This window comes from Clarias gariepinus, chromosome 5, assembly GCF_024256425.1.
Source record: "Clarias gariepinus isolate MV-2021 ecotype Netherlands chromosome 5, CGAR_prim_01v2, whole genome shotgun sequence".
NCBI classification, from domain to species: Eukaryota; Metazoa; Chordata; class Actinopteri; order Siluriformes; family Clariidae; genus Clarias; species Clarias gariepinus.
In genome coordinates, this window is record NC_071104.1 from 6,560,293 (window position 1) to 6,585,688 (window position 25,396).

General features: G+C 37.0%; 2 protein-coding genes across 2 annotated transcripts; both read right to left on the reverse strand.

Moving 5' to 3' along the window:
* Window positions 1-1,870: 1,870 nt before the first annotated feature.
* Window positions 1,871-13,345, reverse strand: LOC128524368 (interleukin-10 receptor subunit beta-like). Its single transcript, XM_053496912.1, has 7 exons — window positions 13,202-13,345; window positions 8,379-8,496; window positions 7,369-7,535; window positions 7,107-7,261; window positions 6,779-6,923; window positions 5,347-5,501; window positions 1,871-3,686 (listed from the first exon to the last, which is right to left on the reverse strand). Exons 1-7 carry the CDS (start codon window positions 13,254-13,256, stop codon window positions 3,459-3,461), a joined length of 1,023 nt encoding a protein of 340 aa, XP_053352887.1. The 5' UTR covers window positions 13,257-13,345; the 3' UTR covers window positions 1,871-3,458.
* Window positions 13,346-19,146: 5,801 nt separating this feature from the next.
* On the reverse strand, window positions 19,147-24,294 carry LOC128524606 (interferon alpha/beta receptor 2-like). Its single transcript, XM_053497253.1, has 6 exons — window positions 24,127-24,294; window positions 23,081-23,210; window positions 22,200-22,375; window positions 21,774-21,931; window positions 20,185-20,338; window positions 19,147-19,434 (listed from the first exon to the last, which is right to left on the reverse strand). The coding sequence occupies exons 1-6, from the start codon at window positions 24,191-24,193 to the stop codon at window positions 19,286-19,288; spliced, it is 834 nt and encodes a 277-aa protein (XP_053353228.1). The 5' UTR covers window positions 24,194-24,294; the 3' UTR covers window positions 19,147-19,285.
* Window positions 24,295-25,396: the final 1,102 nt, after the last annotated feature.

A 25,396-nucleotide genomic window follows, 5' to 3' on the forward strand; every position in this document is an offset into this window, starting at 1 on the left:
CATATACATCACAATTATGGGACTATCTGACCATGTTGATTCATACACATTCACGTTCCATACAAACATAAATAATTCTTTTGATTGTGTAAAGCTGCTATGCGACAATGAAATTGGTAAAAGGGCTATACAAATAAAATTGTACCGAATTATCATCAGGTGTGTGTATTAATAAAGGATTTGTTATTATTTAAATGTACGATAATGATCGTACTTAAATAAAACAATGCTGTTGATCTTTCAGCTGCTCGTCAGTGACTTAGTGGTTTGCACTGGGTTCGATTCCCGCCCGTGTGCATGGAGTTTGTGCATGTTCTGTGCTTGGTTGGTCTTCCAAGTACTCCGGTTTCCTCCCACAGTGCAAAGACATGACGATTAGGCTAATTAGCATTCCTATATTGCAAGTAGTGTGTGTGTGTGTGTGTGTGTGTGTGTATGTATGCGCGCGCGCTCTGCGATAGATTGGCATCCTGTCCAGGGTTTACCTCTCCTTTTGCCCCTCCTAAGTCTCCAGGGATAAGCTCCAGGCTTTCCATGACCCTGTATACAGGATTATGTGGTATGGATAATGAGTGGGTGAGTTATAATTGTCATTACATATGGATATTATATATCTAGCGGCACAGTGATGTAATGGTTAGCACTGTCGCTCTGCACCACCAGTGTCCAGGTTCAATTCCTGCCTCGAGATCTGTGATCAGTGAGTTTGCATGCTCTTGGTGGGTTTTACCCTTGTACAAGACATGTAGGTTAGGCTAATTGGTGTTTCCGAATGGCGTTATGTGTGTGACTGTGTGCGTAAACGTTGAGGTCCTAACACAGCCTAAAATGGTCACCATAGTCCTCCACGGTCCCTAGTTGGACTACAGAAGTTCCTAAATGGATATATGTATAACCCACTGTACCACTGAGCCACCGCAAACCACAGCAAACATTTTACTACAGCAAACATTGTCTAGGTACTAGGATATTACCACAATTGGTTATACATAGTATATTATAGTACGGTGTTCTTTAGAATCATGCCGAAGGTAGAACGATTCAACTCGCTCCACTTTGTCGATTATTTTCATTTTTCTCTCCATCGTTATTGCTTAGCACTACTTAGCAGTACCAGCTTCATGGCAGCTGCTTTTACGCTTGCGTCCGGCCATCCTGGGCTTGTACTGCACCATGTTCATATCTTTGAATGTTAGTATGTACATGTAGGAAACTTACTGTACATATGATAAATTATTTTTCCATGATACACAAGGTTGTCTATTAGAAAATGATAAAAATGCTTAATCTGAAAACTGTTATCTAAACATACTTTAGAAGCCTTTACCCCTGACATGTTGTGACAAACCCATTGCGTCACTTTTTTCTGTCACATGATCAGTCAAGTGACACCTCTGTTACTGTCATTGCAGTCTCTCCAGCAGTAATAAACTACAGGTGTTCGTTGCTTAATGTCCAGGATATGTTTTGCGAAATACAGGATATTATGTGATTTGGACGTTGTGAGAACACCGTATTTCAGTGTGTATATACTAATATATTATATATGATTTATTTACAAGAGACACAAGATGCATGTTATGTGTGCACGGAGCTGTTGCGTTTTCGCTGTCTGGTTCTGTTCACCCATCTTGTAGTGATGGAAAACTGAACCCTCAGGGGTTCACTGATGAAAATGTGGTTATTTTATTGTGTTATAGCAAGTTTTCAGGATGTTTTGACATGGAATTAAAAAAAAAGAAGGTTTTTTTGTATTGTTCATAATGTTTCACATGATCCTGACTTATCTTTGTAATTTGAAGGGGTTTGTGTGCTTCCTTCATCTAATTTCCTGCCAATTCTTTTGGACTCACTACAAAATCACAAAGCATGAGTTTGCTGTATTTTTATTAAAATTCAACCAACATTTTATTTTTTACAAAATTGCATACTTAAATAAACACAAACACAACTGTAGGCTGATTTATCCATTGTGGCAAAACTGTGGGAGATGGAGTTATGGCTTTTTGCAAAATGATGCAAAATTCACATTTTTACAACCCAAACAATTTTGACAAAATATTTTAATCATTTGTTCTTTTTAAAAAATTTAAAGAAAACACCAGTTTGCAATAATTCTTGCGTCACAACAAAACTTGTCTTTCTCAAAACTGCAAGATGGAGTTATCGCATTTTGCTGTCAAATTGTTCATTTGCTGACCTGCATCTGTACCATGCACGAACCCCATTACTAATTAACACTCAATTAACACAGCACACTGTTTAATAAGATAAAATAAAAATTGAGGTTAATCAATCAATGTTAGTATTAATTCATCATTTAGCAAACACTTTTATCCAAAGCAGCTTACATTAGCATTTGGTGGAGATGAGCAGTGTTTCTCAAAGCCTCAGCTGTTAGTGCTCAGACTTCAAAAGCTGCAAGAGAGTATCTTAACAACTGCTCATTCACCAATTTCCAAAAATACTAAATACAATCTCAACAACAACAACAAAGAAAATGAGTATACTAAAAATCCATGTTGCACTGCCTAGCACAAAAAAAAATTGCACCTCATCCCTGAAGCACTCTTTCATACAGTAATCTGAGTCCTGTAATTTGCCCTGTGCCGTCAGGGAAGAAAAACTCCACAGATGTGATAATCTGGTCATTCAGTAATTCAGGTCGCCACCTGACTTCATTTTATTGCCACATAACGTTGATGAGTCTAGACCTGAGTGACTGAACCAACCCCAGATCATAACACTGTCTCCAGATTCTTGTACAGTGGACACAAAAAGTAGTGGCCACTTCGTACACTGACACGCCCATCGCTTTGGAATAAGGACTCATTAGACAACCTGACCTTTTTCCATCGCTTTCATCTTTATGTTTCGTTGCAGTTTCAAACCTTTTTTTTCCTGATGAGTCTCACTAATAAGTGGTCTTCTTATGGATACATATCTGTTTTTATATCTGCAATTTCACCAAGTGTTTCATTATTTTTTTCCTTCCACAAAGTTGATGGTTCAGCACTATCCTTCCAGGTTTTGATCGTATGTAAAAGGCTTCCTAACCCAGTTCCAGTAATTTCACATTTCCCTAGTTGTTTTCTTTGCTTGATGCAGCCTAATAATTTGACCCCTCTGAAATGACGACCTCTTTTTGGCCAGGCAGCGCATCTTATAAAGTGCTATATTAAAAAATAATAAACTTCAGTAAATATTTCACTCACGATTAAAAATCTTCACTTCTGCTGCAGACTGAACACTTCCTGTAAACTTTACCTCGTGAACTGTTCCTGAGCGTGGAGACGACCCAAATGTATACTTACAACTTACATAAATACTGAGTCAGTAAGTATTGATGTTCACAACATAACCCTGGTCAGAAGAATGAAAAAAAAAACTTTGCACACATATGTATGTGAAAAGTTTTCAATGTGAAAAAGTTCTTTGGAGTTTTTCGTCTTTTGTAGTTATTGCAAAAGAGGCTCCTTGACTGCATCTACTGCCTGATTTTCCTCTTGCTCAGAATGAACATCCTTTGTTTCTGAAGTAAGAGCTGGGTTTAAGCTTTCTTTCTGCTTTGGGTCAAGAAGAATCTCTTGAGCAGTGATGATGCTGAACTCATGGTAAAGCTCTTTAGGCTGCGCGCTGTTCTGCATGGCCAGCAGGATGGATGTACTTGGACGCTCTGACAGGTACTGAACAAGAAAAAAAAAGGATTTTTGGTAAGAAGCAGTACAGACAGGTGATAATGTAAATGGAAAACCAACATGTAGCATTTTAGTTGGGCGGGAGGTCTCTGTAGGTTTACTAAAACAAGATTAAACCTGATTCCTTCTAAAGTTGGTAGTTTAGTAATGGCGGTAAATAGTGCTTCCTAACCATATATATCACAGATACAGGAAGTGCTTAAAGGCACAATTTTTATTTAAAACTCCATTAAAGTGCTTAGAATAAAGCATAGACATAAATTCTCATTTTAAGCACATCTGTTTTGGAGCAGTTCGTTTGTGGGGTCTGTTCACACAATTATTTGCACACTATAAGAACCGGGATGGGAGTTTTTGCTACATCCCTGTACAGTCCTGACCTGGCTTTAAGCCATTTCCACATGTTTGAGCCATTAAAGGTGTTCCTGGGAGGCCAGCGTTTCAGATGTGAAGCAGGCAGTCCGATCATGGCTGCGGTGTACTACAGTAAGAAAACTTTCTATCTTCACTAGTGCGATAAGTTCATGAGTGTGTCACAGGATTATATCAAGAAAAAATGGCATTTTATACTTTTATTTCTGTCTTCTGTCATACAGTACTATAACAATCCAAAGTTCAACTCGAACACCACTGTTTTAGTTATAGCATCATGTTTATTTGCATTAATCAGCTGGTTAATGCTAACTAATGGATTAATTAAGGATTAGATTTTATAAAAGAAGAAATTCCTAAAACACTTTTCAAGTTGGCATATTTGGATGTTCTAACACACACCAGTCAGACACTGAGGTCAAATACAGGGTATTAATTCATTTGGCCTGCATAACCAAAACAAATAATAATACTACTCTTTATTACTACCTAGCACTATTTAATTCTGTACACTACAATTGTTTCCATATAATACTATAATATAATACTTATACTATAATAGAATCCACTGCTGACGCTTAGTGCAGTGACCTTGTGCATCCTGCCTGCTCAGAACTGAAACCCGTAGTTAGATATGATCTATCTATGAACACTACTGTGATTCGTTAACTAACTAAATATCGCAAACTATGTTACAAAGAAAATATGTTACAAAAAAAATTTTTTTTTTTTAAATGATGGACAAGTGAGATGGAAGATAAGTGTACGTCCTCCTTCCTTTAAAAAATATATACAGTATAATCAATAGATCTGGTTACAATATAATTATGCAAAATGCTTGTTTCTTAGGCTTAGAAGGCTTTTATAATGGAAATGTGCATGATCTTGATGAAGTTATAGCTATAAAATCTAAGTCTAATTTGGGAAGTCTGATGATCAGGTGAGGAAAATATAAGAAATGGTAAGAAAATTATGCCGAATCTCTCTATGTGTCTTTTTCCTTAACTTGAAAGAAATAAGTTTCCACTGCCTGTGCACTTGCTTCCCGAGCCGCTATGCTTGTGTTGCCTATCTGAGTCAAACTAGAACGTGCAATATGACTAGCCTCGGTCCGATCTGCTTACCACATTAGTCGTACTGCAGAGGTGTCAAGAACTTGAAACGCTCTACATTACAAATATTTCCAATATCTCTCTCTGATACTCTCGTTTTCCCTCTTACCTTACACACACACACACACACACACACACACACACACACACACACACACACTCACCTGTTTAAAGTGCTCGGGCAGGTTGGCCTGCGGGTAGAGAAATCGGACTCCCTTGTAGCCGAACCACACAGCCAGGAAAATCATCAGGACCGAAATCAGTGTGACCATGAAACTGACGAACAGCACCACTGCTATCAGCCACAACTCCACCTCATCTGTGGAGACGTCACAATAACACAACAATAAAATAACCATGTATTTAAAGTGTCATGTATTTGAGATGCAACCCAACAAGCAAGCCAAGTCTAAACCCTGATCAGTGAGCTGCTGTGTAGAATTAACTGACATTTCATTTTTTGCTCGCTGTCTCTGATTAACGTATTTAGATTTATTAATCGTCATGATGCTCAGCTTAACTCACTTCCTCATTTGGCGGAATAACAACAGTTTCCAATGCAGGATTACACCTGTTATAATTTAAATATTGCTTTCATTTGAAGATTTTAAAAGCAAAACAAACAAAAGAAAGGGTGCTCAAGGGCTTTGTGTTTTCTTAATGGAGGGAGAGCAACCGCATCAAAAACAATGATGTAGAAACCAATACAGAAATAACGTGATGGTCATTAAGTAACAATAGGAATATTTAGTTCTGTGTACGGAGCTGGAGCCCAGTGCCCTAGATGAGGTCAGGAAAACTGGGCCCACCGGTGTAAAATGACAATTTTTAAGTGCATAAATGTGCATTAAGTATAAACTATTCAACATAGTTGAATAATTTTTTTAATGGGATTTAAACAGTATTGCAAGGTGTTGCTTAAAAAAGTAAAATAATAAAATTAAATATAAATGAATAGGAAGGCCTATATGATGATCACAAGACAAAAACGTATGGCATTATGGGATGATGGGTTAAATCTTGGAAAATTTGAAAAAGAGGGGAAGACCTGTTCTTTAGTCAGGAGAATAGGTGGGATAAATAATTAAAGATAATTAAACACTGACTGTGGTTTAATGTTTCCCTCATATGTAGGGTTGCCAACTTAAGGGACAGTCATTGTTCTTTATAGGAAAATAAGGGACATTATGAAGGGACACCCCAAATATTTGTATTGTACCTGATTGTGTATGTCATTTCAGCGTATGCAATTAAAAATGTGTATGAAGTCTGTTTTTTTGCTTGAATTAAATGCTAAAAGAAATGTCAGACATATTTTTGCTTAATATTTAATTGTAAAAAGAATTGTCATATTATCACACACCTACTGTATACACGCAGACCATCTGCATTAGAAAACTGTACCATTAACATAATTAAATAAAATCTCATTGACAATGATGAGAAACAGATTCTGTCCTGTTAAGCCATGGGCTCTCCATCTCCGAATCTGTATTGTATATTTCTGTAGAGGTTGTTTTTTTTTACATGGTGGACTGGTTGCCTGTATCGATCAAACTCAACTCATTGGAAGATGTGTATTAGCAGGACACTCACCACTGGCAGAGTTCATTTCACAGGTTATGTTACTCGGTAGGCTGTATTTCGAATAATCCAAAACAATCTCCACTTGCATGCAGTAGCGCGTTTCTGGTAAAAGCTTCATGAGCATCACTCTGCTCTGGTCCGAGTCCACCTCAACCTTCACACAGACATTTTTATTTTGTTATGTATTTCTTTATTTCTTCTTTTTTTTTTTTTTTACATCAGAAACATTGAAAGCTGGCACAATCGTCACAGCCAAGAGATCGCCCTATTAGTAGCAGCAACTGTATCATCAATACGGACGTAAAAAAGAAAAAGGGAATTTCGATTTCAAATTTACCTTATCCGTCTTTCCTTCAGTCCAATAACGAATGCGATAGTTAATGTTCGTATAAACATCCTTAAGCGTGCTTTTGTGAAGGACAGGTTCGATAATGTCAACCTCCATTTTCCCTCTTCTGCTCTGTAGCTTCACATCTGGAGCACTAATAACAGCTGTGGAAAGAGACATGATTGGATGTTTTATTGATAATGGATATTGTTGTTGAATAGTGAAAAACAAAATACATTTATCTCTAATATTAATTCAAAAGTCCACTCACTGATTTTTTCCAAAGAATCACTCTTAATTTCGACCCAATCTGAGCTATTTCCATTCAGTTCTGTTCGTACACGAAATGTGTATGTTCCATAAGGGGTGACTTCATTGGTGAAATCGCAGCTCGGTATTAAAACGTTCGCGCAAACGGTCTGAAACGAATTCCATGACCTAAAAAAGTCAACAATCACACTGCTTTAGGTATCAGAGCATCCGATCTCACACATCCTTTACAACTCAAAACAACATTTTTATTACCAGCATTTAATTGTTTAATTGAAATTTACAATTAACATCTAATTAAATTAAACACCATCACTGACAACTTTATTAGGAATGACAGTGTGGTAGGTGATATCCAGCGGAGCTTTCTACTACATACAACCAACAACAAATATATATGACCTTTAACACACTATTCTGATTTATTTCTATTGATTTGACATTTCAGAGAGCCAACCTACTGACCCTCCATCTACCTGTATGTGAAGAGTGAGAGAACTAATCGCTCTTTGGTGTACAAATATGGTAATGATAACTTTGGTTCAAATCAGTCATTGACCAATGTTCTGGTGCATCACGGATCCGTAGCGTTTGAGTTTTATGGGCAATTCTCCTGGGTTTCTTAAAGAAGAGCGTGTTCACTGTGCAAAAAAACAGTGCCCCTAGAGCCGATAGGGTTAAGGGCATTGCACAAGGTCTCACCAGTGGCGGTGCTGGGGTTCGAACCCCTGACCTTCTTCTGATAAGAAACCTATTACCCTAATTAGTCTTAACCATATAAACCAAGGTGAATCCATTAGTGAAAATTAATAATTAAGAAAAAAATTGTTTAAATGATTATTAAAATATTTTGTATGTATTATGTATGAAGAAGAAATTGTTTTCTTTTTGAGTCTTTACCCATCCAGATAAGTGTTAATGCTACACTAGCACTACTTTAAAATTTCTAGATTCTGGTCTACTGTTGTACCATTATACGTTTTAGCCTCCAGCTCATTTATTTCGCCTTACTTGTACTCAGCTGTAAAATTCAAGTCTTTCCCAGTGCTGGTCAGTGGTGGATCCCATTCCAAAACCAGATAAAGGTTCTGTGATTTTATCGTCACATTCTGAGGAGGAGGAACTTCATCTGAAGGTAAAAAAACACACACACACACACACACACACACACACAATGGGACTTTAAAATACATTTCTATTGATTGTTCATACAGCAAAGAAAAAAAAAGACAAAATAGCAGAATTCTGTATAACTGGATAAAAAAGGCGTTCAGTACTTTTTGGTTCAGAAGCTCAGTACAGTGATGAGTCTCTTACATCAGAATGGTGCAAAGATTTTAAAGAAGGCCGTACGTCCGTAAAACTCAGAGCACTAGTTACTGCTGGGATAAGTGCATTCGTGTAGCAGAAGATTATATAGAGAAATATCGAGAGAGTTTTTACTTTTAGAACTGTGTTCTGTTATTCTGCACAATGAAAAATTCATTGAAAAAATGAACGGTTTGACTTGTACCTACTGTGTGTATTTCGAGGTTCTTTCCCATGCTTGGGTCTAATGTATCGGACTGTTGCTTTTATTTTTGCATTTATAAGAATTATTTTTTTACGTTTTCATATTCACTGGGACTTGTTGATCTACACTCGATATACTGTAATCTACAGCCAATACCAAAAACTGTTAACTGTTACGGTTTACCCAATAAAAATGTGTAATCTCTAATGAGGTAAAGTGTTGTGATCTGTAATGAATCACTGGATTAACAGTAATTGATGGAGTAAGATAAGAACTCTGTGGTTTGTGGTTTATTGGTTACGGAAAGATCATTAACTTCAAGGGGAAAGTACAAAAATGTCTCAGTGTTTAAAGAGTCAGATTTCAGACTGCATCAGGGTGAATTGCACTGTGGTTTCTAAGTATCATGACAGGTTGGGTTTTTTTTGTCTTATTAAAATGAAGAGCTGGTAAATAAATGACTATGTATAACTGATGGAGAGGAAGTGATAACTGGAACTAAATTGTCCCTGCACATGGCCGCAAGACTAACCATTAAAGTATGTGAACACCCCACCTCAAGAATCAGTGTTCAGGGGTTCAGCCACACTGATTTCTAACAGGAGCATAACATTACCCACTGAGCCGAGCAAGCAGTCTCCATAGAGAAACACTGCCAGTGGAACAGGTTGTACTCAAGAGCTCGGCGTGTAACATATAGAATGATATGAAAGAACTAAAAAGTCCAGCATGGGCTTAAATGGTACACAACGCACAATGCAGCCCAAGGGGGATGCGAACAAACTTGTATTACATTTCATAATCAAAAACATATACATTGGTGTTTTAAATGTCAATAACAATCATCGAAACAAAGACCTGACGTTCTGACGGTGCAACCCCAAACCGAAAGTTCCAACAGTTCCAACATTAGCAAATAAAAGAGTTGATCTTGTGAAAAAATAACCAGGAAGAGATTAGAATAGAAAAAAAGGAAGAGATAGAGGAAGTTTCAAAAGGAAGTTTAATTTAATTATATTATAGTGCTCTTACACGGAAATGAACTAGCTCTTGTATAATAATTAGTTATAATTAGAGAATAAGTTTTAAAAGAACATTTCCCATTCAGTTTTTTTTTCTAGTATACAAATTAATCATGAGGGCTAAATCATTATGTAAATTTTTTCATGATAAAAGAAAATATTTACCATCATTAAAATATTTCACATTATTACATACATATGAGTTACATAAACCATATTTAATGTCGTGCTGTGCTATTTAAGTCCACATGAAAAAATAGTCTAATTTATAAAAAAAAAAGTGTTAGGGATTTATTTTTTAGGTATAGTTTGCACCGGGTTCTGGGTTCGATTCCCTTCTCAGGGTCTGTGTGCATGAAGTTTGCATGTTCTCCCCGTGCTTGGTGGGTTTCCCCCCGGGTACTCCGGTTTCCTCCCACAGTCCAAAGACATGCAGATTAGGCTAAGTGGTGTTTACAAATTGCCTGTAGTGTGTGAATGAGCGTGTGAATATTGACTGGAGGTTCTAACACGGTCATACAAATGGGAATAAATTGGTTTTCCTCCAAGCACAGGGTAGTGGTTAGCCCTGGCACCTTGCACCTCCAGAGTCCGTGATCAATTCCTATCTTCTGTCTGTGTGCATGGAGTTTGCATGTTTATGAAGGTAGGATTTAATCATGAACTCTGGAGGTGCAAGGTGACAGTGCTAACCACTACACCATCGGTCCACATTAATATCACTGTTTTTATTCTGATGTTAAAGTTGCAAGTGGTGTTAAAGTGGTTTTCTGTGTCAATTTGTGGCAGCATTGTTAAATGAGTTTTACAAATTAAATTGAATTAAATTAAAGAGTAAATTGGCTTAATAAGTGCATTTTTTTCCCAAAAGATTTATAGGATGCCTTTATCATGTTCAAAATATTGATCAAAGCTATCTAGTAGCTATCTTGTAGTCTATTAGTCTATTACAGTTAATGAAATATATATATTTGTTTATATCAATATATTGTTTTATATTTATTTATATTGTATTAAATTTAGTTTGTTATCTCATATTACTTTCGGGATCATTAGTGAGAAAACAGAAAATGCAGAATGAGCGAGTTGGATAGAAAAGTATGGTCTTCATGGAACAGTGCTCTTCATTTAATGTAACAACATCAGATCAGTAAGGCAACACTGAGGGCAGCCCATGTAAAGCCACTGCCATAGCAATAAGAAAAACACCGGTAGTGATGCGTGGGCTGCCTATGTCAAAAAATAATGGTGTGATAATGACAGCTCATATTAACCTACTGGGGTGATGCACATTGGTGTGCCAGCTCATTGGCTCGGATGTGAGCAGCTCACAAACAATCGATACACGCAGCCTACATTGAGTCACTTGGGATTTACACATCTGTGCAGCATTGACCTCACATCGGGCCGCCCACTCTGGGATGCAAATGATGGGCCCATGTGGGTGTTCACTGAGTAATCATGTGGAAATCTTTAAGAGAAGAGTGGAGGCTGTTATAAAGCATGGCTTCAGCAGGTGTGACGGTCAAGTGTCCATGTATATTTTCAAATTGCTTATTTCTGTACTTATCCGAGAAAATATAATATCTATTTGCTCTTATTAGAAAGCATCATGATTCATTATTTTACTGCGACAGCACTCCTTATTGTGCTTTATTTATTGCCTGGCCGGTGTTTAAATAAAACACATCCACAACTCCTCTTTATAGCAATTTTTAAATAAATATACTGTATATATAGGGCTCAGGATTGTGCAGTACAGAGTGACATGTCCTATTTCTCAGCTCAAAATAGGCAATATGATGAACTGAATTTTATTTAGTTTTAACCAACTATAAAAACATGAAAATAGGTCAAACAGACGCAATGAAAATTTCAGTGGTTTCTGTGACCCAAAAATAATAAATATATAAAATAATAATAATAATGTACTCGTTTTGAGAGTTTCACATTTTTGCGACGTTATTCCCATATTCCGGTATTGGTTAAATTTACACATAATTAATAAAGTAATTATAACGTTCTTTCTACCTGACATATATATATATTTTTTTTTAATTGTGGTTGACCTATGCTTTGTTGCCGGCATGTATTTGCCCGCTTGGGTTTTGTGGGATATGATAAAGAGGTTTTCTTTATTAGCAACTAGGGCTACATGATTTGATCAGGAAATAACATGGGGATGATTTTGACATGTTTCGAGTGTGACCTAAACTGTGATATAAAACTTTTAAATGTACAGTTATTATTCAAATGTATTTATTTGGGCAAACAGATGATAATGGCACTAATGATCACATTAAGAGAATGTTTGGAAATATTTATCGAGCACATCAAAAGTTATTAAAAAAATTAAACGAATACTTAAAATACTGACAACTCTACATAAACATACATTTTTACTAGTTATTATAGTTATTTAAGCCTTTATTCACCACATACTGTATATATTACTGCACATTTCCCAGCTTCTTGATAAAGGCTGGGGTCAGAGTGTATGGTCAGCCATTATACAGCGGCCCCCCATATCAGACAAGGTTAAGGGCCTCGCTCAAGGGCCCATCAGCCGACCTTCCGATCAGGAACTTAACACATTGAGCCACCACCATACAGTACATTGTAACTTGATAATCACACGGGTCCAGATTGTGATTTAGATTCTTATTCAATTGGGGCAAAAGGAAGAAATAAAACAACCTGTAACAGAAATTCATCATGGTGAAAACCCAAAGAGTGTTTCCTACAACACTGTGGGAGTTTCTGAGAGACTTTAGGATGACATTAATTCCGCACAGAGCAGCAGGTTCTGATCCTCTCTGAGGTTTCATGGAACTGGAAGGAGGAAGTCAGGCTGTGTTTACCGGCAGCAGACGGCTTTCTCATTTCTCAAGCTCCACGGATCTCGATTGTGGTAATGGCAGGTCTGGGATCAGGTCCAGAAACGCAGAACCGGTTCGATCGTATACGCGCCGATTCTAAGACTGTTCTCAGAACGGTTGTTTTTTTTTCTCTCTCTTCTGCGCGCGCGTCCGCGGATTCCAGCTCAACAGTCCGAATAAACGCACATGGCCGAATCTCTTATACAGTTAATTAATGTATTAATTGATTGAATGATTTCTTTTTTTATTATGATAATTAACTCCAGAAATACAAATAAACAAACTAAAATGACAAATGAGGTAGAAAAACAGATCCATATACATATACATTCTGTATATGATAAAGTCCTGAGTGTTAAACTACAGAGAGAAACGAGTGTTTAATTAAATCCAGCAGAATGAGATGAGAGAAGGACTCACCTGTAAAAACAGTCCCGGAACAGAACAATATACAGGTTATTAGTGTTAAAATCATGATTCCAGCCAGACTAAGCTGCCCGCATACTAAAGCCAGTCTCTGCTTCTTCCGTGTGTGTGTGTGTGTGTGTGTGTGACCGCACTGTAGTTCCTCTGAAGTTCAGCAGTTTGGGGCGGAGACTAAAAATAAACCGAAACTCGAGGAAGAACAAGAATGATAAACAAAAACACAAAGACTAATACTGGGCGAGCTCGCGCACAGACAATAATAATAATAATAATTATTATTATTATAATCATAATCATAATTATGAGAGTTATAAAGAGTTATTTTAAAGTGATTGCAGGCTGTATATCAGAGTCATCAGAAGAGTTTGTGTCTCATTATAAATGCGCACACAGTAACACACACCACTCACACACACTAAGCTAAGGGTGTCACAAATTTCCACAGAAAGTGCTGCTCAGGAGTTGGCCATAAGTCCATAAAGGGATAATGATTGACATATTAACATATAAGTCAAGCCAGGACTTTTAAACGTTCAGTATAAACTTCCTTTATTTCTATATATGATCCACACTAATACATTTACCCCAGTGCTTTACCAGTAATACCATCAAGGTAGAAAGTCGTCTAATGATCGTCACATCTGAAACACCAGCCTCCCAGGAACCCCCTTAAAGTGGAAATGATCAAGATCAAGGTCAGGATTTTATGAGGGATGTGGTAATAACTCCCAGCTGAGTTCCTGTAATGTGAACGATTGAGTGTACAATTCCGAAAGTTGGTCACAATTTATCGTTCCTTTTTTTTTTTTCAAGGGTCAAGCATTTCAACTGAATCTGGTAAATGTTTACAGGAACGACTGCAGCGGGCTCTGATTCAGCTCTGACCGGGATCATCATTCAGGAACGTACAGTACTTTAAAACATTTGCACCGTTCACATGTTTCCCCTTGGCTAAGAGTCTCATCACCGTACTGTACCGTACTTCTGTAAATGTCGATCACTTTCACCAGAAATTTGATCCAGTTTTTTTCTAAATCCAAATCTCATGTTTTTTTTTACTTAAATTTTGGGGTTGAGAGGTTTATACGCATTCATTTTTACTAAATAGGCTATATACCAAATGATGTGATACCAATGGAGATTTGGCCCTTGCCTTCTATGGGCTAAATGTAGTCTCATTAGTCTCTAGTCTGTCTTTCATTTAAAAAATGTACATACTAATGGTAGTACCATACAAACTGCTCATAAAATATATAAATATACTATACACTTTATATAATTCACTTCATTTACATTCAACAAATAAATAAATAAACATATATATATATATATATATATATATATATATATATATATATATATATATATATATATATAAATTATGGCAGCATAATATAATTATTGTCACGTTTTGCCATGCGATCCAATAACTTCCATGAGAACATGTGTAGTTTAGTAATTAACATCTTTTTCTTACTTCAGTCAGCTGTTTTGTTCCTCAATTAAAATGACTTTGCCATGGAGACACATTGTCCATATATTGACACATCGGTCACATTTAATCACACTGTATGTCCTATGACTCCTCAGATGAAAAACAAGTAGCTGATAAAAATCACTGATGAGTTTGAGACTTTGCTTGCCTAAGAACAATTGACAACATTTTACTCATATCCGTGGTTCTCTCCTGAAGATTGTATTATGAAAAGCCAGGGGCATGAAAAAACAACATGTAAAGTTAAATGAGTTACGTTATTCTTTAATTTTACAAATTATATAAAAGCCTTTCTGGCGGGTTGCAGCCATCAGACTTTAAACTGTGTTTTTGGGTTTTCGGATATTTCAGTTCGAACAAAAGTTATCATTACTTCTATAAAGGGTAAATTATACCACTATCAGAAAATGTAAATGAAGTTGCAAAAGAATTTTAAGAATTTTATTATTATGAATATTAAGCATATTATTATTTTGTTTTAGTCGAATAAACAAACAAAATCAACCACAGAAACTTGTGATCGTGTGTCTTTGTGCTATTTCTTTGCCCTAATGATCCAGTTTCTCAGTTGTGGCTGGGGAAGTTGGTTAAAATGAACTAAAATTCAGTTCATCATATTGCCTATCCTAAAAAGGACATATCACTCTATACTGCACAATCCTTAGCTCTATATATGTTTATTTAAAATAAAAAAAAACTACAAAACAAACAATGGCTAAAATGCTCTGAGCTTTAAAGGCTGCAGAGAAGCGGTGTGGTTAGCACAGACACCTTCAGGGCTGGTGGTTTCAAGCCCACCACCGGTTTCTCAGCATATTCTCCTCATGCTTGGTGGGTTTCCTCCTTGTCCTTTGGTTTCCTCCCACAGTCCCACGGTGTTGTTGGCTGATTGGGATTTTCAAATTGCCTGAATATGATTGGGTGTGTGAGTGTGTGCGCGCCTGTGCACTGCTCTCTGTTTGCACCCCACCCAGTGTGTACCCCACCTTTTCTGAGACAGGCTCCAAGCCCCCTGGAAACCCCACACTGGACAAGCAATATTAATATTAATTCATTTTAATAAATAAATGGATGTCTAAAATAAAAATAAAAAACTTTTAACACTTAACTGAGCCATGGCATCGGCACTCATCCTGCTTCATTTTTCTCTAAAATAAACCCTCCAACTGATGAAGTAGAACTGGACAACATGTAATAAACACAGAATAATGCCACTAACCTCTACATCCCTCTAGAACCTGGAGAGCCTAATCACAGATTAGCAAGACAAGACAAAGCACTTCAACTAATAGATTTAAACGTAAGGTAACCCATCTACTGCAAGTAGACAATGTACTGTGTGAGGTGGCACAGTGAATTAGTGGTATGCAGATGGTGTTCCCAAATTGCCTGTAATGTGTGAATGTTGACCAGAGGTTCTACCATGGTCATACAAAATGGGAATAAATACAACGGTCACCATTGGCCTCCACGGACCCTAGTTGGACTACAGAGGTTCATGAATGGATGGATGAATTAATCAATGATGAAAATATTGTTGATCTATTTGATCATGATCTATTTTTAGTGATGATATCACAGACCATCACCTCCTGATATATACTCTACCCATAGAACAGATTAGCTGTGTCTCCCCACGTTCCCAATTTGTTAGAAATATGAATCCGACTACTAAAGACAGATTCACAAGTAATCTGCCGGATCTGTCCCAATTTCTTATTAGACCCCTAAATGCAGACAATCTAGAAGAAGTGACTGGCAGCATGGGCACTATTTTTAGCAGTACATTAGATACTGTTGCTTCCATCAGATTAAAAAAAGTCAGAGATAAAACACTTGCACCGTGGTACAACAGTCATACTCGCGCCCTAAAGAGAGCAACCCGTAACCTCAAGCGAAAATGAAGGAAAACTAAATTAGAAGTTTTTAGAATTGCAAGAAACCAAAACAATTCCAGGTTCTTATTTAGTTTACAAAACCTAAGATGCCCGCAGAGAGAATCCCATCACAGTTTAGAAGTAAAGACTTTATGGACTTTTTAAATGAAAAAATCAATAATATCAGGAAGAAAATAACGGAGGTTCAACCTCTAATAGTATCCCCAACGATCCAGTTTACCCTATAGCTTCACATTTAGATTTTTAGTGCTTTACAGGTATAGGACATGAAGAGCTGTATAAACTTATCACCTCAGCTAAATCAACAACGTGCCTGTTAGACCCAATCCCAACCAGATTTTTTTTTTAAAAAGTGATGCATACAGTTGGAGAGCCACTTTAAAACATTATTAATTCTTCATTATGTCTAGGTCACGTCCCCAAACCTTTCAAGTTGGCAGTTATTAAGGCGCTTCTTAAAAAATCTAATTTGGACGGGAATAAAATAACAAATTACAGACCGACTTCAAACCTCCCCTTCATATCAAAAATATTAGAAAAAGTAGTATTAGCTCAAATATGCACATTCTTACAGGAAAACAACATCCTTGAAGAATTTCAGTCAGGTTTCAGGCCCCATCATAGTACAGAAACTGCACTAGTTAAGATTGCAAACGACTTGTTTTTAGCTTCGGACCAAGGCTGCATCTCAATAGTAGTCTTACTTGATCTTAGTGCTGCATTCAGCACCATAGATCATAATATTCTCATAGATCGCCTACAAAATCATATAGGTATTCAGGGACAGGCATTAAAATGGTTTAGATCATACCTGTCTGATCGATACCATTTTGTAGATCTAAATGGACAACCGTCTGGTGTAATGCCAGTGAAATATGGGGTCCCACAAGGGTCAGTTTTAGGACCTCTGTTGTTCTCAATATACATGCTTCCCTTGGGTAACATCCTTAGAAGACGTGGGATTAGTTTCCATTGTTATGCTGATGATACCCAATTATACATCTCAACAAAACCAGACGAAATACCCAAGTTGTCTAGAATAACCGAGTGTGTCCAGGAACACAAAAGATTGGATGACCGATAACTTTCTTTTACTAAATTCAGATAAGACGGAGATATTACTTATCGGCCCAAAAACCACCAAACAACAGCTTTCACAATTCAGCCAGCGTTTAGAAGGATGTACTGTTACTACCAGCTCAACAGTAAAAGACCTGGGCGTAATATTAGACAGTAACTTGTACTTTGAAAATCATATTTCCAATATCACAAAAACAGCCTTTTTCCATCTTAGAAATATTGCCAAACTTAGGAGTATCTTATCCGTATCTGATGCAGAAAAGCTAGTTCATGCATTCATGACCTCCAGACTGGACTATTGTAATGCATTACTAGGTGGTTGTCCTGCATCCTCAATAAACAAGCTATAGTTAGTGCAAAATGCAGCCGCCAGGGATCTCACTAGATCCAGAAAATATGATCATATAACACCTATATTATCATCCCTGCACTGGCTACCTGTTCAGTTTAGAATCAATTACGTAATAGTATTACTTACATACAAGGCTTTAAATGGTTTAGCTCCCACATACCTAACCAGTCTTCTGATACGCTATAATCCACCACGCTCCTTAAGATCACAAAACTCTGGACTTCTTGTGATTCCCAAAATTTCTAAATCTACAAAAGGGGGCAGGGCTTTTTCATATTTAGCTCCAAAGCTTTGGAATAGCCTTCCAGACAGTGTCCGAGGCTCAGACACAGTTTCCCAGTTTAAAAGTAGACTCAAGACGCATCTCTTTAATCTGGCATACGCGTAACTCATCCCATAACCTCATACTCTAGTACTGTACATCTATCCTGAATGGCAACTACGCTAATTCTCCCCATCTGTTCTGTATTTTTTTATCCATCCCGAGGCATCTGGAGATCGTGCCAGCTTCAGTAGACAAAGGCCAACCCTGCGAGGTTTCTAAGGCATCCAGAGAAGGACCAGCTCCAGCTGGATTCAGCTTTATGATGGTTTGGAGCTCCACATCCTGCTCCTGTGCTCCCAGTGATCCAGACTCTATCTGCCCTCTGCACCTACTGACTCCCTGTGCTGAACTGGACTTCATGTTAATTTAAAGAATTTCTTTTATATGGAACTTTCACCTGCACAACACACATGATGTTATTTCTATCTGTTATCACCCAGATGAGGATGGGTTCCCTGATTGAGTCTGGTTCCTCTCAAGGTTTCTTCCTATTGCCATCTCTGAGAGTTTTTCCTTGCCACCGTCGCCGTCACCCTGGGCTTGCTCATCAGAGACATTTCATTCATCATTTATTCATCTCATTATTATCTAGACACATTTTTCTCACACATACACACTTCCAAATATTTTCTTTTCTAAAAAATTTCATTTTTGTGAAGCTGCTTTGAGACAATGACCATTGTTAAAAGCGCTATATAAATAATATTGAATTGAATTGAATTGAATAGTTTCTTTATTTTCCAGTAATCTAATTAAAAGAGAATCTTGGATTTGGGGAGAAAAAACAGCAATTTATTTATTTATTTTTTTTTATTTTTTTTTTTATTTTATTTAATAAGAGCACTCATCCCTTACATGACAATTGTTTTGGAATAATATGGGTGTTGGATCCGGTTTGTGTTGAAATCAGTAACGCAGCAGCAGCACTTCACGTGTTTCTCACTTTCCATAAGAAACTCAATAAAGCCCTTGGGACCAGTGCGTGGAGGTTATGGAGCTGGCCGGTGTAGATCAGAGCTGCACACAGGAGTAACACCAAGAGGAAGATTGAGCACAGTGCACTCAGAAACACCACCACTGTGGGACACAAGGGATAAAGTGAAAAGTTATCAGTTGTTTCGCATAATGGAGGCTCAGTATGATAAGCTCATCTGTTGTTTTTTAGAAGATAAAACAGATTGTGCTTCATTGAAAAACCTACAAGGTGAAAATATGATGTAAAAAGTCAGCAAGTATAATATACAGTGACATACAAAAGTATTTATACCCCTTCAAATTTTCCACATTTTCCCATGTTACAACCACAAACATGTGGAAAAAATGTGGAAAAGTGTAGTGTGAATACCTAAGCAACGCACTGTATATATTTTAAATTGTATTAGGTTGCAAATTTTCTCTACTGTTTTAACTTTAAGAATGTAAAAAAAAATAACAACCAGTGTGCACAAGTTATTTATTCTGTGGAAATCCATTTATCCACTCATCGTCTATACTGCTTAATCCTGTAAACAGGGTCGCAGGGGCCTGAAGCCCACAAGGCAAGGTACACCCTGGACATGGTGCCATTCCACACATACACTTACACACTACAGGAAATTTGAGAACGTCAATTAGTCTAATCCACATGCCTTTAGCTTGTGGGAGGAAACTGGAGAACTCAGAGGAAACCCACCATGCACACAGGGGCGGGAAACAAAAGCAACGCAACGTCCCCCCATGGTTTTCATGCTAAACCCATGCATGCCTTTTAACTTAAAAGAAAGTAACACCTTTCAGAGTTCTGTGGAAAACTAAACTAATGCTCTGTGGTAATGAGTTATGCAGTACCCATGTTGATCGTCTGCGGACTTGTGTAGGCGCACTGAGAGTCAGAAGGAGGCATGGGTTTTCTGAACCTCACTGCAGTGACTGTAATGCAGTACTCCACTCCCGGCTCCAGGTAGTTGATCAAATTCTCTCCATTTGATGCCATAACTGTAAACTGAGAAATGAAAAAAGATAATAAAAATCTTCCATTTTGGTGTCATGTACAGTAGCACCTAATAATATATCAGCAACGTGCCGTATAATCTGAATAAATTACAATCACCATTACATAAAATATTGCTATATCCATAAATATTGGGATAAACCTTTCACCTTTTAGCAAGGCATGCAGTACATAAGAGCAAGTCAACATTTTTTTTTTACTTTATGGTATGTGTGACTCTCAAACAAAAAGCCACGATTCAGAAAAAAAAACCTTCACCTTGCATTTGCACATACGCCTTGCTTAAGAAACTGTCACGATTTCCATGAAGACCTTTACTCACTTGCTCTGTGTGCGTCGCTATAGCAACCACAAACCAATGTGCGCTGTGAACATGTAGAAATCCCCATGTCTGATTTAGGAGACAGAGAGGTCGTTTACAAGCAAAGGAAGTCCATTGTTCGTTCTATTTGTGCTACACTGAGAGGAAAAGGCCTCTCGCTATCTTACAATAAAATGTTTGTTGTTTTTTTGTCTCCTGAAAATGTTCATTGTTATTAACATCATGAGCAAATCATGAGAAACAAATGCTTTTAGAGTTCGTAGAGTTTAGTTAAAAAAAAAAAAAACTTTAGAAATTTATCAAGCTGAATTATTAAAACAAAAGTGAAATTGCACCTTTTTTTTCTTTCCCTTTTTTTTTTGTTACAAAAAAAGCTGAGAATTAAGTTGGTGGATGCTTTACTTTGTTCCCTAACACATTCATTGTTCTGCCAATGTTTAATACTTAAATGAAAACACTAGACATTTCCAGCTCTACTCCTTCCACTGTGAGTCTGGCAAGAATCTGAGGCTAATTGGAAGATCTCCAGGTGTCGAGTTCGGATGCTCCTGTGCCCATGGTACTGTAGCCTCACCGTCATATTCTTTACTGAAACCTGATGTAGTCTTCTGCTGTTCATCTCAAGGTGAGAAGTTCATTCTGAGATGCATTTCTTTTCATTACAGCTCATTATCTCTCATCAACAAAGCATACAAAGCATTTCTATACTTTTTGAACTCTGTCCAGGGTTCTGTAGGCATATCAGCTGTTTCATTAATGTACGTTCTGAGTTTTATTTCAGTATTGTTAGTGGTTTTATTAGAGGTGCTCTCTCTAAATACATGTGCAAGGGCACAAATAATTGTGATGATGAATTAATGAAAATTAATTTCTTTTGATCAGAAGGTTGGGGGTTCAAGCCCCAGCACAGACAAGTCTGAATAACTCATTTCACTGTGCTTTAAGGTTTGATAAATAATTCAATCGTAAAAGAAGCAGACCGAACAAGGTCTGTTTTTTTTTCCAGTTTTACTGAAAATGTCAGAGCTTGCTCCAGTCCTTATTTATTGTAATTGTTTATCATGTGTGAATTCGGTTTTGAGACTGATCCTCATGTCACCTCACCTGCGCTTTGTCTCTAGTTCTAGTCACACTGACAGTGTACGCTTGATAAAAATATTTCACCGGGGAAAGATTTTGCTCCACACCGTGTGGCAGACTGAGTTTCAGGAGGAGGCAGTTTCCACAGCCGGTTAGTGACACAACCGGAGGACCCAGAGTTGCTGCAAAGATCAAAAGGCAGAAATTAGTTGAGGAAGTAAAATATGAATGGAAAAAGAAACAAACCTTGAGATTGCATCTGCTTTATCAAAATGATCAAATGCATTTAGACCACACTCTTTTATTTAAACATTGAACACAGTGTGTGTTTAGAGCGCTTATCTCCACATCAGTCCACTGAAACCACACAATCAAAAGCCAAGACTTTCTATTATGGTATTCACTTTATTTAACATCATCGTCTACAAAGTGAAAGTAGAGTTTTCTTACTGTCCAGCAGGGGAGTAAAGAGTCTCGATGTGGTCCAGTTGGATTCCTGGTCCTGAATGAACGCTTGCACTCGGGCTTGATAAAGGCCGTACATTTCTTTGAAGCATTTGGTCAAATCACATGACTCACCAATTTGTAAGTCGGAACAGTTCCTCACTGAACTCCAGATCTTTGTCCTTTAGTGGGCAAACATAAGAGCTGTCAGAGGTTGTTTTTTTTATTTTTTTAAGGATTTCTAAGGAGCCGTAATAAAGGCCTATAGTTTTCTTAGACATTTATCCTCAGTGTGATCCTGAAAAATCAATGAATTCACCACTGGATTCACTGGAGTACCAGAGTTTTAGAAATTATTTCCCCCCCCTCCCAGATGTTAGATTTCTATTGTTGTATTTTTTTTTTCTCAACTTTTCTGAAATTTTTTGAAAGTGGCACAAAAGTGTGTTGCTTGTTGAGCCATTTTAGCCTGTGTCACATTGATGGAAATGTTTTATTTACTGTAAGTGATGCTTAGTTGTGATGCAAATCTTTTGTTTGAGCAAGAAACAGGCAATGGTTTTTAACAGCATCTTATCTATATGTGAAAAACATGACAAATAACAAATAAAATATTGTAACAAGTGATTGGTCACTGATTGGAAAATCGGGGGTCCAAGACCCAGCCCCATGGACCTGCCACTTTTGAGCTCTAGAGCTTCTGGGGGCGCTGTATCCTAGCTGACCTTGTGCCCTGACCCAAGCTTCATAACTAACATTTGGAAAAACAATAATTTCACTGTGCTGAAAGGTAAATGTGACAAATAATTGAATCTTAATGCAAATCGTAGTAAACGTGTGCCTGAGTTAAATAGAGATGATCTGATTTAACAGGAGATCGAACTTACTTCATACTACAGCTCTGCACTCTGAAGTGTGTATCGGCTTCTGTGCCAGGACCTGGTCTCCACGTGAGCTTGTGCTCCATGTTAAAGGAGACAATTGCCACATTTTGGGGAGGTGGAAGTGACGAGTGCACTGAGGGAATATACAAAAGGGATCAAATTAGCAAAATTGTAATTCTGTCCACCCCCTCCCAACACACACACACACACACACACACACACACAAGCAAGGAATCAGCCTTACCAATATGAGGGGATTCACTATTATACCGTAATAGTTGTGGTAAATAATTGTGATACATTTTTTTAGTTCATTCGATGGATGAAAAAAAACTGATCAGCCAAATGGCTGCACTCAAGCTTGCAAAATAATGATTTAAACATAATACTGTAAAAATTTTATTCTGACCATCTGTTTAATGTTTCTATATTAAAATCTCACAATATTAAAAAATATTAATTTCAAGAGCCGTTCGAGTCAAACCGGGATTTTTAATTGTGCAGAATAACAGAACACAGTTAAAATTTCTCTATAAAATCCTCTGCTACACAAACAGCTATCATTTCCTGATCAGACATGCCCACACAGATCTGATCAGACAGACATCCGGGGATTTGACAGTTTTTACTTATTTTTGATATACAATGTCTTTCTAAATTGTGCTGCCAGAGTGCTGTAAGGGCACGTTCATGCTGTGCGTGTGTGTTCACAGGAACTGTTTATATATAAGTCTAATTTAGCATGTATGCAGAAATTACTACAGTATAGCAGTAAATTATATAAAGCAAATTCTTAGCAAATTAGTATTATACTGTAAAACACAACACCTTCAGGGTTTCATACAAAACTCAATAATTATAAAATAATTATAATATACTGTAGCTCTGCAATACCAGTGCCCTATGGTCATCAAAGTTTTCACTTATTAAAAAAATAATAATAATTAATTAAAAAAATTTATTTAACCTAGATGCAAACCAGACCTGATCATCTGTACATCAAACTTTAATCTAAAAGCATCAGAGATAAACATAAAGCATTCCCATACCTTCCTGTGTTAAAAAGAAAACAATCATCCACACTCTCAGTCTCCCCTGCTGTCGTGAGCAAATCATCCTGGCTGACCACAGTGTGGGTGTTTGTTACTATTTAACATGTGTGTGTGTTTCTGCATGAGTCTAGGTGTGAACTAGTATGCGTTAAACATTAGAGAATGGGCTTGTTTTGATACTGGGGAAAACTAAGTTTCCATTTCCCCACAAGGCCCTCCCTGTGCACAGAGATCACAAGCGCCACACACACTGCGTTCTACACACACACACGTGTGAAGTTATTACCACGGCAGTTTCACTAATATCATTTCTCTTTTCTGCTTTTCCCATTTCATAATTGTTTAAAAAAAATATATTGATTATAGATAAAAGACAACATTTAAAAACACTCTCACCACAAAGAAAAACAATGTTATTATATGTATTGTATTATATATTTACTGTATATAAAATATGTATTATATATTTATATAAAATATGTAATATATAAAAACATATATATATATATATATATATATATATATATATATATATATATGCTTATAATGTTTTTATATTATTACTTATTACTTACCTTTGTTGTTATATTATTACAACTTATTATAGACAGCACTGGTTAAAGTAGTAAATTACCTCCTACTGGCCTCTGATCAGTGTCTCTTCACTTGTGTTACTCGACCTCAGTGCAGCTTTTGACACTAGATTAGAAAATGTACCAGGAATTAAGGGAAAAGCCCTCTCCTGGCTCAGATCTTATTTGATTAATTGTTATCAGTTTGTAGATTTAAATGGCGACTATTCTGCATGTTCTCAAGTAAAGTTTGGTGTTCCACAAGGTTCATTTTAAGCCCACTTTACATCCTTACATTCCTAAGAATGGTATCGGTTTCCACTGTTATGCTGATGACACACAGTTATATGTCTCAGGGAAGCCAGATAAGGAAAATCAGCTTAATAAAGTTAAGCAATGTGTGGAGGACATACAGGCCTGCTCACCATTATTGGCACACCTGGTTAAGATGTGTTCTTAGACTTTTATTAAATATCTTTTTAAAATAAAAACAATATAGAACCACAAAAAATAAAATAGAGAAAAATCCATCCTTTAATTGAAGTACAATTGATCAGTGTCAAAAATCCATTAAGAATTTTTTTTTTTTTTACATGAAATAATGTGTGCCACAATTATTGGCACCCCTGATGTTAATAGTACAACCCCTTTTTATCCACAAGACAGCACTTAATCACCTCCTATACCATTTCACA

Coding starts and splice junctions, on each gene's coding strand:
- LOC128524368 (XM_053496912.1), bottom strand. CDS start 13,256: ATGATTTTAACACTAATAACCTGTATATTGTTCTGTTCCGGGACTGTT. Junction 7,262..7,368: donor TGATTCTTTGGAAAAAATCA/GTGAGTGGACTT, acceptor CTCTTTCCACAG/CTGTTATTAGTGCTCCAGAT. Junction 3,687..5,346: donor TGCCCGAGCACTTTAAACAG/GTGAGTGTGTGT, acceptor TTTCTTGTTCAG/TACCTGTCAGAGCGTCCAAG.
- LOC128524606 (XM_053497253.1), bottom strand. CDS start 24,193: ATGATTTGCTCACGACAGCAGGGGAGACTGAGAGTGTGGATGATTGTT. Junction 21,932..22,199: donor CTTTACTCCCCTGCTGGACA/GTAAGAAAACTC, acceptor TGATCTTTGCAG/CAACTCTGGGTCCTCCGGTT. Junction 20,339..21,773: donor GAACTAGAGACAAAGCGCAG/GTGAGGTGACAT, acceptor TTCATTTCTCAG/TTTACAGTTATGGCATCAAA.